At 36.5% G+C, this 13,982-nt stretch overlaps 1 protein-coding gene and 1 long non-coding RNA gene across 2 annotated transcripts; one reads left to right on the plus strand and one right to left on the minus strand.

Annotated features, from left to right (window-relative positions):
• Positions 1-5,060: 5,060 nt before the first annotated feature.
• Positions 5,061-6,616, plus strand: LOC122070309. The gene is made up of 2 exons (XR_006137733.1): positions 5,061-5,470; positions 6,010-6,616. It is a non-coding gene; the product is annotated as an uncharacterized LOC122070309 (long non-coding RNA).
• A 167-nt stretch (positions 6,617-6,783) lies between these two features.
• On the minus strand, positions 6,784-7,549 carry LOC122070301 (the record flags this gene model as incomplete). The annotated part of the gene is given in 2 exon segments (XM_042634428.1): positions 6,784-7,255; positions 7,337-7,549. Coding segments are annotated over 2 exon segments (396 nt in total), but the record flags the coding sequence as incomplete, so codon positions are not given.
• Between the last annotated feature and the right edge of the window lie 6,433 nt (positions 7,550-13,982).

The following is a 13,982-nucleotide window of genomic DNA, read 5'->3' on the forward strand; positions in this document are numbered from 1 at the left end:
AGAACAAGCTATGAAGCATGTCTTTCAAGTTGCATTTTTTTTCTTTAGATTTGTTTTCTCTAGTACTAGAAATTTCAGATTTGGTTTATTCCAGATCTGATTTTTAGTATTGGTAGTTGATGAGCACATTTATGTGTGAAATCTAGGGTAGTAAAACATGCATTTTACATATTTAGAATGGAGCTACCTTGGGTTTTACTCTCTTTTTGCAGGTTTTATATTTTCAAGGCCTTAAGGACTATCGGACGCTATATCTTCAATTTTACACGTAAAGAGGTCCTATTTCTTTTCATGGTTGCGAAGAGGACGAAACTCTGAGCAAGATGGACATGTTCAATTAAAAGTACACATTCGTTTGGTCACCCGTACAAATGATTATTCTTTTCGGGCAAGAAAAAGAAAAATGGATTAGAACTGAACTGAGATGTAGAACCAACCCATTTGCAGTTGTCCCAGAGGTACAAAGAATATTCTAAATGCCAACAAGGATCGATGGACCACATCCTTAAGTGATTGAAGATTCGTTTTTGGTATCAACAACTACCTAGCGTAGTTGGTGAGCTATGGTGTACAAAATTCCCTTGCTCACCAAAAGGTCTCAAGTTCGAATCTCATGGTTGTTTTTTTTAGAGAATTTGTTGAAGATTTTCTGTTTTTCACTCACTTAAAGCACTAAGGACATGGAGGGGATTTTCACATCAAATTAGAAGCAAGCAAAATCGTGGAAGGGTTCCTGCGCAAGAAGAGAAGAAAAAAAAAAAAAGAGGGAGAAATAGAGATGTCCAAATCTTCTCTCTCCTCCACATCATCACCAAAATATTGTCCAAATCACACAAAGCAAGAAGAAAATTGTCCCTTGGAGGGAGAAAAAGAAAAGAAATAAATTAGAAAAAAAAGGAAAGAAAATAAGAAAAAATTACAGAAAAATTCTCAAAGTTTATTTCTCTCTTCTCTCTCCTCCACCTTAGCACTTTTGGTCTCAAAAGATCTCACAATCAATTATGGGTTTCTGTTTTTTAGGAAAGAGAAATTTGTCACTCTATCTCCCCATTCCCTATAAATACAACTCATGTAAGAGGAGGGGAGACAATTCATTATTCTTCTAGTTTTTTTTTAAGTTGCTCTCTCTCTCCCTCTCTCACTCTTTAGTTTTAGTTCTTCTCTATTTTTGCTTTAATCACTTTTGTAGTAGTTTTTTATGTCAATTAATGCAAGCACTCTTTTATTTTTATTCAGTCTTTTTATGTTTATGATTTATGCAATTGAGTTGTAATTTTTTAAGTTATAGTTCTAGGCTTAGATCTAGGTGACAAGATCACGAGCCGTGGAGCAATTTTTTTTCAAGTTTATGCATTGATTCAAGTAAGTAGGCTCCTTTAGTAGTCTTCTCTCCCCCCTCTCATTCCCTCTTCTGACTACCCTTTCTTTCTTAATTTATGATTTTTATTTTCAGTCGTTACATTATGGCTATCCCTTTCCCCCAAGGTTCAAGGCTAGTGTATGTGTTGGCTTTGCCCCTCCTAGCCATAGAACCATCAATTTATTGCTTTTATTTTAATTGTCTCCCTTTCCCTAAAGCCAAGTAGAGTAACCCTTGTAAGAGTGACTCTCTGGTCAAGTAGGGAAGCTCATATTATGATGCATCCCTCGGGCTAAGTAGAGAAACCTACTTGTGAGTCTCTCTCTAGCTTTCTCCCCTTTCTTTTACTTTATTTTTATTTCGGTATTTTTTCCTTTATTTATTTTTTTTAATTACGTGGGTTGTTTATTTTCAGTTATTTATTTATTTAATTTTAATTGCATGGCTTGTGTCTTTAAATTCTTAGATGACGAATGGTTAGGACGTTATTTTAGATACATATGTTTAGGACGGTAATTAGAATTAGATCACAACCATTAATCAGTTCACTTTCGTATTATTAAAATAAATAAAAAAATAAAATGGCTGCTCTCCCTGTATTCGACCCGTAGCTACACTGATCCATACGCTTGCGGTTATATATTAAATCTCAAACATTAGAAATTTCATATTTGGTTTATTCCAGATCTGGTTTTAGTACTGGTAGTATCTCAAATCACCCAAGCTTTCAAGTTCAAGCATTAATTCAAGTAAGTAGGCTTATACAGTAATATTCTCTCCCCCCTTTCATTCCCTCTTCTGACTACCCTTTTTTTCTTAATTTAAGATTTTAATTTTAGTCGTTACATTATTGCTATCCCTTTCCCCCAAGGTTCATGGCTAGTGTGTGTTGGCTTTACCCCTCCTAGCCATAGAATCATCAATTTATTACTTTTATTTTAATTGTCTCCCTTTCCTAAAGTCAAGTAGAGTAATCCTTGTAAGAGTAAGAAAGAAGGCAATAAAGGCAAAAATTGCAAGATTCTAGTTAGACCCTGGGGGCATATTTGAGCTTTTACCCTCATTTGGAACCAAGTCCTAAGCCCCATTATAACCCAACAAGTCCTCCTAGGCTAAATGTGGTGAGATTTTCTCCGATAACTTCGAGCTCACCCAGTTATGATGGAACTTAATTATCAAGGCTTTACAACCAATACATCATCCGCGGCAGGAACTACGTCCGACCTGATTCCTGATTTACTCAGGATACGTAGGCAGCTTGAGAAGTCAATTTCAAGCTCGGTCCATCACCTCAATCACCATATTACCTTGTTTTGTTTGGGCTTCATATGAATTTCCTTTCTTGGCTTCCTATTTTGAAGGTGATTTGATCGTTGCTACTTTTATCATCAGGAGATGGCCTACTTAGACTCGAACTCTTTCTCCCGTCTCTTATTTTGACGGATTCCCAAGAGTTTCACCACTTAGTCCTTTCTTCTAAGCCTCCTTAGTTGGCGTGATTTCTCTAGTGAGCTCGTCATTCCATATAATAGCTCCCAACTCTACACTTGGTTGAACCATTGGGTCTGCATCCTTTTCCTTATTGTTTGATTGTCTTACTACTTGTTTCTTAGAGCTTGTGCCACAAACATGATGTTTTGAGTATTTTAAGGAGCCACCCCTCAAGTCTTGAGAAGCGGCTAAGGAAGTTACTACTATCCCCACTCATAAAATGCGGGCAACATCATAAAGTTGCACTCACAGGAAAAAGAAGGGATCAACATGTTGTGGATCCCTCAAGTAATGGTCGGAGCAACCGAAAGCCATTACAATTGAAGACATCAGACTATATTGCCATAAGTTGCAGATACATGCAAGTAATGCATATTCAGGCCAGATTTATTTGAGTTTAGGCCGAGCAAACTGGAGATGTCACAGTCTGGGGCAACAATCATTGATGGGTTACCTCCCTTGTTTTAGCTTCGTTCTCATGGTGATTTTTGTTTTGGCAAAATCCTTCTTTGTCATATTCCAATGTAAACACTTCTCGCTCCTTTTCATAGTAGTGGTCATTTACACTCTCTTACGTGAGCACAGTGTTAGGATTTATATGACTAATCTTTTGTCTAACCAATCAGGTTGATGTTTGTTTAAATTTAATTGCAATATCATTACATCTCATGATTAAAATGTTGAACATTTAATATTTTTTAGGTATTTAACCCCAAATGCATCAGCAAACCGAAGATTGGTTCAGATGGTTCTTTACACCATTGCCAATTCCATTTCAATTCCGGTTATTTACACCGAAGATTGGTTCGGATGGTTCTTTACACCAATGCCAACTCCATTTCAAGTCCGGTTATTTACACCGAAGATTGGTTCAATGGTTCTTTACACCATGGCCAATTCCATTTCAAGTCCGATTATTTACACCGAAGATTGGTTCAATGGTTCTTTACACTATGGCCAATTCCATTTCAAGTCCGGTTATTTACACCAAATGTCAGCTTCAGTTTGAGTCCGGTTGTTTAAACCGAAGATTGGTTCAGATGGTTCTTTACACCATTGCCTATTCCATTTCAATTCCGGTTATTTACACCGAAGATTGGTTCGGATGGTTCTTTACACCATGGCCAATTCCATTTCAAGTCCGGTTATTTACACCGAAGATCGGGCCTGACGGTTATTTACACCAATGTCAGCTCCATTTCAAGTCCGGTTATTTACACCGAAGATTGGTTCAGATGGTTCTTTACACCATTGCCAATTCCATTTCAAGTCCGGCTATTTACACCGAAGATTGGTTCAATGGTTCTTTACACCATGGCCAATTCCATTTCAAGTCCGGTTATTTACACCGAAGATTGGTTCAATGGTTCTTTACACCATGGCCAATTCCATTTCAAGTCCGGTTATTTACACCAAATGTCGGCTTCAATTCGAGTCCGGTTGTTCAAACCGAAGATTAGTTCAGATGGTTCTTTACACCATAGCCAATTCCATTTCAAGTCCGGTTATTTACACCGAAGATTGGTTCAATGGTTCTTTACACCATGGCCAATTCCATTTCAAGTCTGGTTATTTACACCAAGGTCAAACCTAGTTTCTCTTGTGTTTGACCATTCATTTACACCATTGTCTCATAGTTGCATTTATGGTCTGCTTGGTTCTTTATACCAATATTGGCTAATTACGTTTACACCATTTTTCCATACTTACATTCGCAATCCGTTTAGTTATTTACACCTAACGGTCTATTGTATTTACATTCTTTTCCATACTCGCATTTAAGTCTACTTGGTTATTTATACCAATGTTGGCTGATTGCATTTACACCATTGTCTCATTTTTACATTCATGGTGTGTTTGGTTATTTATACCTGACAGCCAATTGCATTTGTACTATTTCATACCTGCATTCATTGTCTACTTGGTTCTTTACACTAAGAATGGCATATTACATGTGCATCCTTAGTCTAGGTTTTACCTGCATATTGATCGACTACGATAGGTTTTACATCACGGTAGCACCCACACACTACTTGATTTTGCATGTGTTATCGATTGACATTTCCTATCTTTGGTCTTATCTCTCGTTTTGCATTTGCACTTGCACCTCCGCCATCCTTGAGCCGGATGTCGGCAGTACATTGCTCTTGGTGACAAAATGGTGTGTTCTTTTCTTTCCCTTTCGACCGTTACACAGGTCTCGGTCAAAGAGGGACAATCTGTAGACACCGAATTTTGTCACCCCCCGGTAATGATGACAATATGAAGGATTAGAAAAAGATGCTATCTAATAGCCCCCAACTGTTAGTTCTGGCGATTAGAGAGAGTTAGTTTTCTTGTATACCCCAAGATACCCCCCATTTGTGCTTTACCTAAACTACCCCTTTCTTTACCATTCTCACCTTCATCCTCTCAAAATCGTGAATTACAGGAGCGGAGCCCTAAACTAGTTGAAGCCGATTAGGAATCGACTGATGAAGAATTGCTCTTTCATAATCGTGATGAACCCTAAGTGCGATTGAATCCATTTGAAGGAGAAGGAGAAGAATCGCTGAATCGCCCTTTGAAAACCGTGAGGAACCCTTCAAGTTCTTGCGATTTGGTGCCCATACTCTGTAGGTAACACCCATTTGCTGAATCGTCTTCAATGGCTTCTTATTTACATTTTTTTTTTGGTGATTTTGGGAGGGGGGGGTCTTGAGCAATGATCTTGTGCGGGAGGAGTTTCCTTTCTTCAATCGGCTTCAAGTATTGTCACAGCTGTTCTCATAGCTGCGTGTAGGAACTCTGAGATCAATTCTTGATTTTATGGTGATTTTAGTTCATTAAGACTTGATTTTGATCCCATCTCCATGAAAAAATCCACCATTCTGTGTTTAATTGGGTGGGCAGTCTCTCTCTGATCTCAATATATATATATATATATATATTGGATAGTTTTGGCTTGGTTTGTTGATTGGTGGTTCCAGAGCTGTTACGGTTATGGTTGAAGCCCTTTTCTTTCCTGGTTTTGGTGAGTGAGGGCTAATGGTGTAATGGTGTTTAAGTGGTTATATAGTCTAATGGTGTTTCAGTGGTTGTACAGTCTAAGGGCTTTAAACAGTTTTCAATCCTTGATTGACTAGACTAAATGTGATCTTCATTCCTGATATTTGCAGATAAATGTCTATTTCAAGTGTCAGTTGCAGCAAGTGTGATGCATTGAAGTACAAATGTGTAAGGTGTACATGCAATCGAAAAGCTGTCATTAGGGTCTCTTAGACAAATGAGAATCCAAATAGACTTTTTATAGCTGTCCAGACTTCAATGGATGTAAATTTTTTGCTTGGTGTGACCCCATTAATGCCCCAATCATTGATTTATCGAACAAAGAAGTACCAGCAAACACCCCTATCTGTAACTTGCTTGAGTTGCAAGCGGAGGTGCAAGGCTTGGTAGAAAAGGTCCTGGCTTGCAAGTCGGGATTCATGAGCTACGGGAGGAGTTGTGACTCTTGCGAGAGATCGTACAAGGGTTGCAACAAGAGTTTGGAATTAAGAAGTTTAGATTGAATGAGATTGAGAAGTTGACAACATCAATCAAGCTCGTGTGTCAATTTGTAGTTGTTTTCTTTGTGGGAGTTCTTGTAACTATTTATATGGGTAAAATAATGTGACAATATTGGAGTACTTGTAACCTAACTATTTTGTATGGGTAAAATAGTGTGATAGTATTGGAGTACTTGTAACAATTCCTCTTTAATGAATTGCTTCTTTGTTACCTGAATTAGATGTTTCAAGTTAAGCATCAGGTAGAATGGACTTGATAATCCTCTAGTGGAATCTTTGCATGTCATCATTGCTTTGTCATTCCAAGCCACTATATTTTGACATTCCAAAAAAAAAAATGAAAAAATTTGACAGCATTTTGCCACCGTATTTGACATTCCAAAATGAACCTGATAATGCAATCATATATGAACATATAAATTTAACATGTCTAATAAACATATATGTTTAATATCTTCTAAAAAACATCAAAAACCACATCAGCCAATGACTCAAGAACTGATACCAAGATCAACATCTCCCAAAAAAAAAAAAAATTCAAAAACACATCAGCCAATGACTGGTGCCATCCACCTACTTAAGGAATACAATAACGTCAAAAAAGATTACAAAGTGATATCCCATCCCATCCCAAGCTACTATGTTCAGTCCCATTTGAAAGCCTTCAACCTTCTCAGTGTGCTCCAAATGTACTCCCTTCTTTCCTTGCCTTTTTCTGCGCTTCCCATGCTTTTCTTTTCTCTTCTTTTGATTTCAACTGTATGTTCACTTCAGTAGTGGTAGAGGAAGCTTGTGACCTGGTCAACATTTGTGAATTTTTGATGGTAGATTGGCTTCCCATACTTCTCTCCTTCCTCTGCACAAACAAAAAAGAAAATGTGATTAGTAACATGCAACTATAAGTTAGTTATACTTATTGTAGAATTAAACCTAATACCTTAGTCCCTACTGACATCCTAGAAGAAGCAGCTTTGTCTTTCACTGGGGCTCCTTTACATCTCCTCACATTGTGATCAGTGAACTTGCATCTACTACACCAGATAGTATGGGATCTTTTTCTGAACTGTCCTGATGGTTCTTCATCTGGGTCCTTTCTCCTACACTTAGTTGGTCTACCAACCAATCTTTTTAAAGTGGAGGTTGAACAATCCCCATCATGTGTTCCTCCTTCAACTCATCTAGACCAGGCACTGCATGAACAATATCCTTGTAAATTGTCGTGTACTTTGCCACACTGTAGTACTCATCACAATACTTTTCCAAGCTCTCTCTCTTGTATCTTACACAAGCGGCTGAATGCTTGCATGGTAGTCCAGAATAATCCCATACTCTACAGGTACAAGTATGCTTCCTTAAATCTACCACACATCTGCCATCACTATCTGTGACTTCAAATTCATCTATCCCAGCAGTAAGGACCATGCACCCCCTAGCTTCAATGGCCACCACATCCAATTTAGTCTTGATTTTGGGTGTGACTCTACCCTTAAAGCTACATCCCAATTAATATCTTTCTTGCATCTTCTTCATCAGTAGCTTCTTGATCTCATCAATCAAAATCAGTATTGGTTTTCTTCTGTACAGTCCAATCAATTGGTTAAATGATTCTGTCATATTATTAGTGATATGATCAGATTTGCTGCTGAAATCAAAGGCATGTAATGTAGGAATAGATTTGGACAACCAAACCAGACCCAAGACTGCAGGAACTTTTAAACTAAGAACAACCAAGAATAGCCAAAGTAAGGCAGCAATATAACAGATCAGAATTAAGGAAGAAACAGATTTTTGTAAATCAGAATTTCGAACCCAGAAACTGGAATTTATGAGTTCAGGCTATAAACCAGATGAAAGCCTAACTCAGATATAGGAATAGGGTTCTAACAGACCATAAATCAGAATTTTATCCACAGAAACAGAAGAGGACAAAACTTCCAAAGACCAGAATTTTAAGAAGAAATAATTTTCTGCAACTGAATAATAACTAGGATTTAAGGGATTAAATTCCCAGCTAATGAGACCAATTCAGTGAAGAATAAACCTGAACCAAACAACAATATTCAGAACAACTCAGATCATTATTCTGGGCAGAAATAAGAATCAGCCAGAATAGGAGAAATCTGGGTTTCCTAAAACCAGAATTACAAAGAGATCAGATCACTTACCTAAGATGGATGAAGAAGAATAGTAACAATAAGAAGAAGAATAAAACACTTGAAAGGAACCTCTTGGGCTTCACACCGCAAAAAGTCAATTGGATCAAACACCAATTCCTTCAGCCTTGATCAAACACAAGACAACTCTTCATGAAGAAGACAATAGCAACAACCATTAATTTTTTTTTCAAAATCATTCTAGGCTTTTAAGAGCCTCCTCTTCTTTATTTATAATGTTAATGGGGGGAGGGAATTACAAAATAGAAGGTTCCTCAAAAAGGAAACCAAATATTCTCCTAATACAATAGTTACTAAAAACTGAAATTAGAAACTAGTTGAAAAGGGAAACTAACTACTAATGACTTGACTCAATTAATAACTTGACTCTTAAGGAAACAAATATAACTCAAATCAAGCCCAACTAAAAAGGAAACTAATGAAAATGGAAACTAACTAGTAATCCCGTACTCAATCTTAGAGCCCCCCTTTTATACTCATAAAAGTGGTCTATTACACTCAAAACACATAGGATCAAAGGCTTGACATGTATGGAACCCAACCTTAAGCTTATTTCTAATAAAACAAGCCTATTTTGGTAATTAATCTGCATCAGCATGCCTTGCCCACATATTTGGAGGATTCCTACTCAGCCAATCAAAAGCTTCCTTATTGAAATTGGCATATAGATGTCTACTACACCATCTGTGATGAGATCCCGGGAATGTATTGGATATAGCATCACATAGTCCCTATAACATTCAAACAAATAAGAAAAAATTTTAGTCATTACTAATCCTGATATTGAATATATGATTATACTAAAACTGAATTGGGAATACATGTTACCATACCTTGTGTTTGTTAGATATGAAAGTGATAGGTTTGACATAATTGGCTTTATTTAGAATGACATACAAATTGCTGAGGAAAAAATTCCAACTCTCTTTACATTCGCATTCTACCACACCATATGCAACTAGAAACAATCCTTTATTCCCACCAACAATCACTGCTGCCAACAAAAAAACCTCCATATGCCCCCTTTAGATGACAACCATCTACCCCAATGAAGAGTCTGCACCCATTCAAAAATCCATCTACACATGCCTTAAAGCTAACAAATTGCCTTTTAAACACGGGGATCTGACACTATGGTCCTCTTATAAAACTGTAGATTGAACATACTCCCTGGGTTTCTTTCTAATATCATTTCACCATATGCAGGTAGCTTGGCATATGACTTGGAATGGCTGCCGTCATTCAGCACACTTGCTCTTTTCTTGGCTCTATACAATGTCTGGTAAGGGACATTGATCCTGAAATTATTCATGAAATATGCCTTCATTGCATCAGTATTCACGTCTGGGTCTGTCCTTAGCTATGCTGCAAGATGGGAAGCTACTTATGTGGATGTAACATTCTTGTTTTGATCAACTCTCCCACAACAATGCTTATTACACATTGATTTGATCATAAAAGTAGCTCCAAGATCACAAGTTGAAGCAAAGATGCTCCATGTACATCCTTTTGAGGCACACACAGCTCTTACTCTGGTTTTCTCATTCTTAACCCTCAAAATTTGAAAGCCTTCTTGAATTACATGGTCCCTAAGTACAGACCTAAAGTGATTAACATCATCAAAAACCATTCCAACCTCTAATTTATTTTTCTCAGTACCAACAGAACTAAGATTCTCAATATATGGTTTGTAAAATTCATCAGAATCATAATCAGACCAACTATCATGTGGATCACCCTTTACATTTTTACCTGATTCATCCCTTCTTACATCATCCTGCAAGTCAGATAAATGCTCTTTTTCTGGCTCAAGTTCCTGATCACTATCACTATCTTCCAAGCTATTTTCATCTTCACTATTTAATTTCCACTCCTTGTCACTCTCTTCATCACAGTCATTATCACTTATCATGTCAATTCCACCACTACTAACTGTATTTTTATCAGTTTCAATTCCACAAGTCCCTTTACTACTGGAAGCCTTAAAGGATTCCCCACCACTTCTCTATTGATGCTTCCTTCTGCTACCACAACTCATCTGTTCTTGTTGTACATTAGAACCATATCTAGTCTGACTTTGTTGGATAATAGTGCCAACACCAACTATAGCATCATCATCTCTTTTAACCAAGTGACCAGGTAATGCATTTACTATGCAAGTACCAGATGGTCTTTCATCAACATACAGATCATATACATATAATGAAATCAACTTCTGAATTCAATTAAAACAACTGAACCACAACTTCATCCTTGTCAACCTACAGATCATAATTATTCGAAAGTAAGCACTTCACCTTAAATCTCACATTATGGCCTATGGGGACATGCCTGATAACCGTATTATATATATCGGTCACCATGTCTCTATAACAATACTCATCTGGATCCACTACTGTAAGCTTTGAGGTGTTTGCATTGTAGTGATAATATATTCCTACCCTTATCTCCATGACAGAACAGAAGTAGATCTTTCCAATTGGTCCTTCCAACTACAACAATATAGAAAACTGAAAAAGAGAAAAAAAAAAAATAACAAGACCATTGAAGCCAATTGAAGACAGGAAACTCATGAACAAGAACATTGCTCAAGACCCCACTCCCAAAATCACCAAAAAAAAAAAAAAACTCACACAAGATCCTTGTACAAATTATAAAAACTTACGTAAGAGATCCAAGCTAGAATCAAACCTGATTGGACTTAAAACACCCGATTTGGCAGTGAAAAGAGAAATGTAATCTCTCAGTCCTTGTGCCTGCAGTGCCGACAGAAAAATGAAAAATTAACACACAAGATCGAACTAAAATATCAATTTCAGAACCATGAATAAAATGAAATAACTTCTCTAATTCATGCTACATAGACTATAATTCCTTACAAGGAATGTGAACTACCTGATCAACAGAGAACAAGTTCAGAAATTATACGACAACTACAGATCCTTCCTCTGTTTTCAAACTTGTCAAAATTGCCTGATCAACAACCAGATGCGAAATAGAAGATTAGAAAGCATAAAATCATGGAATTGCAGACTTTCACAATATAAAATGGATTGAAATCACATTTAAAAAAAAAATCCAGGAACCAAATTCACTAACACTCCCTCACTCACCAAAACCAGGAAAGAAAAGGGCACTCCCTCACTCACCAAAACCAGGAAAGAAGGGCTTCAACCAGAGTTACCTTAACAGCTCTAGAACCACCAATCAACAAAACCAAGCCAAAACTATTCCAATATATATATATATATATATTTTGAGATCAAAGAGAGACTGCCCACCCAATTAAACACAGAATGGTGGATTTTTTCATGGGGATGGGATCAAAATCGAGTCTTAATGAACTAAAATCACCATAAAATCAAGAATTCGTCGATTGAAGAAAGGAAACTCCTCCCGCACAAGATCGTTGCTCAAGACCCCCTCCCAAAAAAAAAAAAAAAAAAAGAAAAAGAGTAAATAAGAAGCCAACGATTCAGAAAATGGGTGTTACCTGAAGAGTTGGGCACCAAATCGCAAGAACTTGAAGGGTTCCTCACGATTTTCAAAGGGCGATTCGACGATTCTTCTCCTTCTCCTTCAAACGGCTTCAATCGCACTTAGGGTTCCTCACGATTTTCAAAGGGTGATTCGGCGATTCTTCTCCTTCTCCCTTCTCCCTTCTCCATTCTCCTTCTCCTTCTCCTTCTCCTTCTCCTTCAAACGGCTTAAATCGCACTTAGGGCTCATCACGATTATCTTAGAGCGATTCTTCATCAGTCGATACCTAATCGGCTTTAACCAGTTTAGGGCTCTGCTCCTGTAATTCACGATTTTGAGAGGATGAAGGTGAGTGGTAAAGAAAGGGGAAGTTTAGGTAAAACACAAATGGGGGGTATTTTGGGGTTTATCAGAAAACTAACTCTATCTATTAGTCAAAACTAACGGTTGGTGGCTGTTAGATAACATTTTTTTCTTGTAGGGGGAGTGATATTTTCACAAAGGTGATGGATCCAGTTGAAATTTCACCATAGTTCAGGGGAGGGGAGTGAAGTTTACCCAATTGTTTTTTTTATTTAAGAACTCTCAAAATAGTTAAAGAGTGAGGTTTTGAATCAAAAGTAATAAATAAATACACACATGCATTTACTATGTGGCAAAAATTCGCGAGTTGTTTTGAAAACCTATCTTGAGCTAACAAGGAAGGGCGTTTTCAAAGAGAAAAATTTTAGGGAGTAAATGTTTAGTCTATGTTTGATAACCAAGAAAATAGTATAAATGACATAATAAGATAAAAAAAAAAAAGTATGATTACATTTTTTATGTGTCTATCTCTTCTCAAATTCAATTTTTTTTCTTGAAAAAAAAAAGAAAAAAATATAAAAATATAATAAGAAAAGAAAAGAAAATAATACAAAAATATAATAAGATAAAAAATAATGATTATACAATGATTTTTTATATGCCTATCTCTCTTCTCAAATTCAAAACTTTTTTAATTTTTTTTTCTTTTCTTGACTAAAGATTCAAAAAATTTTGAATTTAAAGAGAGAAATAGGTACATAAAAAATTATTGTATAATCATTATTTTGTATCTTATTATATTTTTGTATTCTTTTCTTTTCTTTTCTTATTATATTTTTGTATTGTTTTCTTTTCTTTTCTTGGACAATAAATGGGAAGGATCTCGCCTCACCAATGGCAATGGGAAAAGGAAAACCTTGTTCAAAATGTAAGAATATTATCTATTATTATCCCATATATCAATTAGGTAATTGATAGATATTAATCTCATAGAATTGAATTCCAAATAGGAAACTCACTCATCATCTAATTAGGGAAAAGAGTCATACTCTATTTAGCACACCTTGATGGGAGGGTGCAAAAAAACTTTAAATAGGACCCTAGGTCTTCCTTCTACTCTAACGTCAATCTCATTATTGGCTCCATCACCAAGAGAGTTTTAAGGGGAGGTAGTGGGAGAAACCTAGAGGATCCATTGTGTTCGTGATTGGGATTGTAGAAATAAAGATACTGCAAGAATATAATGGCGGTAAATTCTTCATAGTCGATGGTGAACGGTATACATCGACCCTTATAGTTTAATTTTGTGATTCAATGATTGTATGGTAAGATCATATCTGTTGTTATTAGTAGGAATAACATCCTTCAAGTGGTATCAGAGCTTCATGGTTACACCAATGCGTTCCTAAATCACATGAAATTTAATCTATGTCGATGCACGAAACAATGGTTTCATATGCGAAAGGTTTATGATCACGTTACGCGTCGTACATTATGGAATTTAATGAAGAGTACTGTTCATGAACAGTACTCGGCACTGTTCATGAACAGTAATCGGCTCTGTTAACAATACCCATATTATGTTAATTTAGGGTTTTGGGTTTATGGCACCTTACTTTAAAAAAA

Source organism: Macadamia integrifolia, chromosome 2 (assembly GCF_013358625.1).
Source record: "Macadamia integrifolia cultivar HAES 741 chromosome 2, SCU_Mint_v3, whole genome shotgun sequence".
Classification (NCBI taxonomy): Eukaryota; Viridiplantae; Streptophyta; class Magnoliopsida; order Proteales; family Proteaceae; genus Macadamia; species Macadamia integrifolia.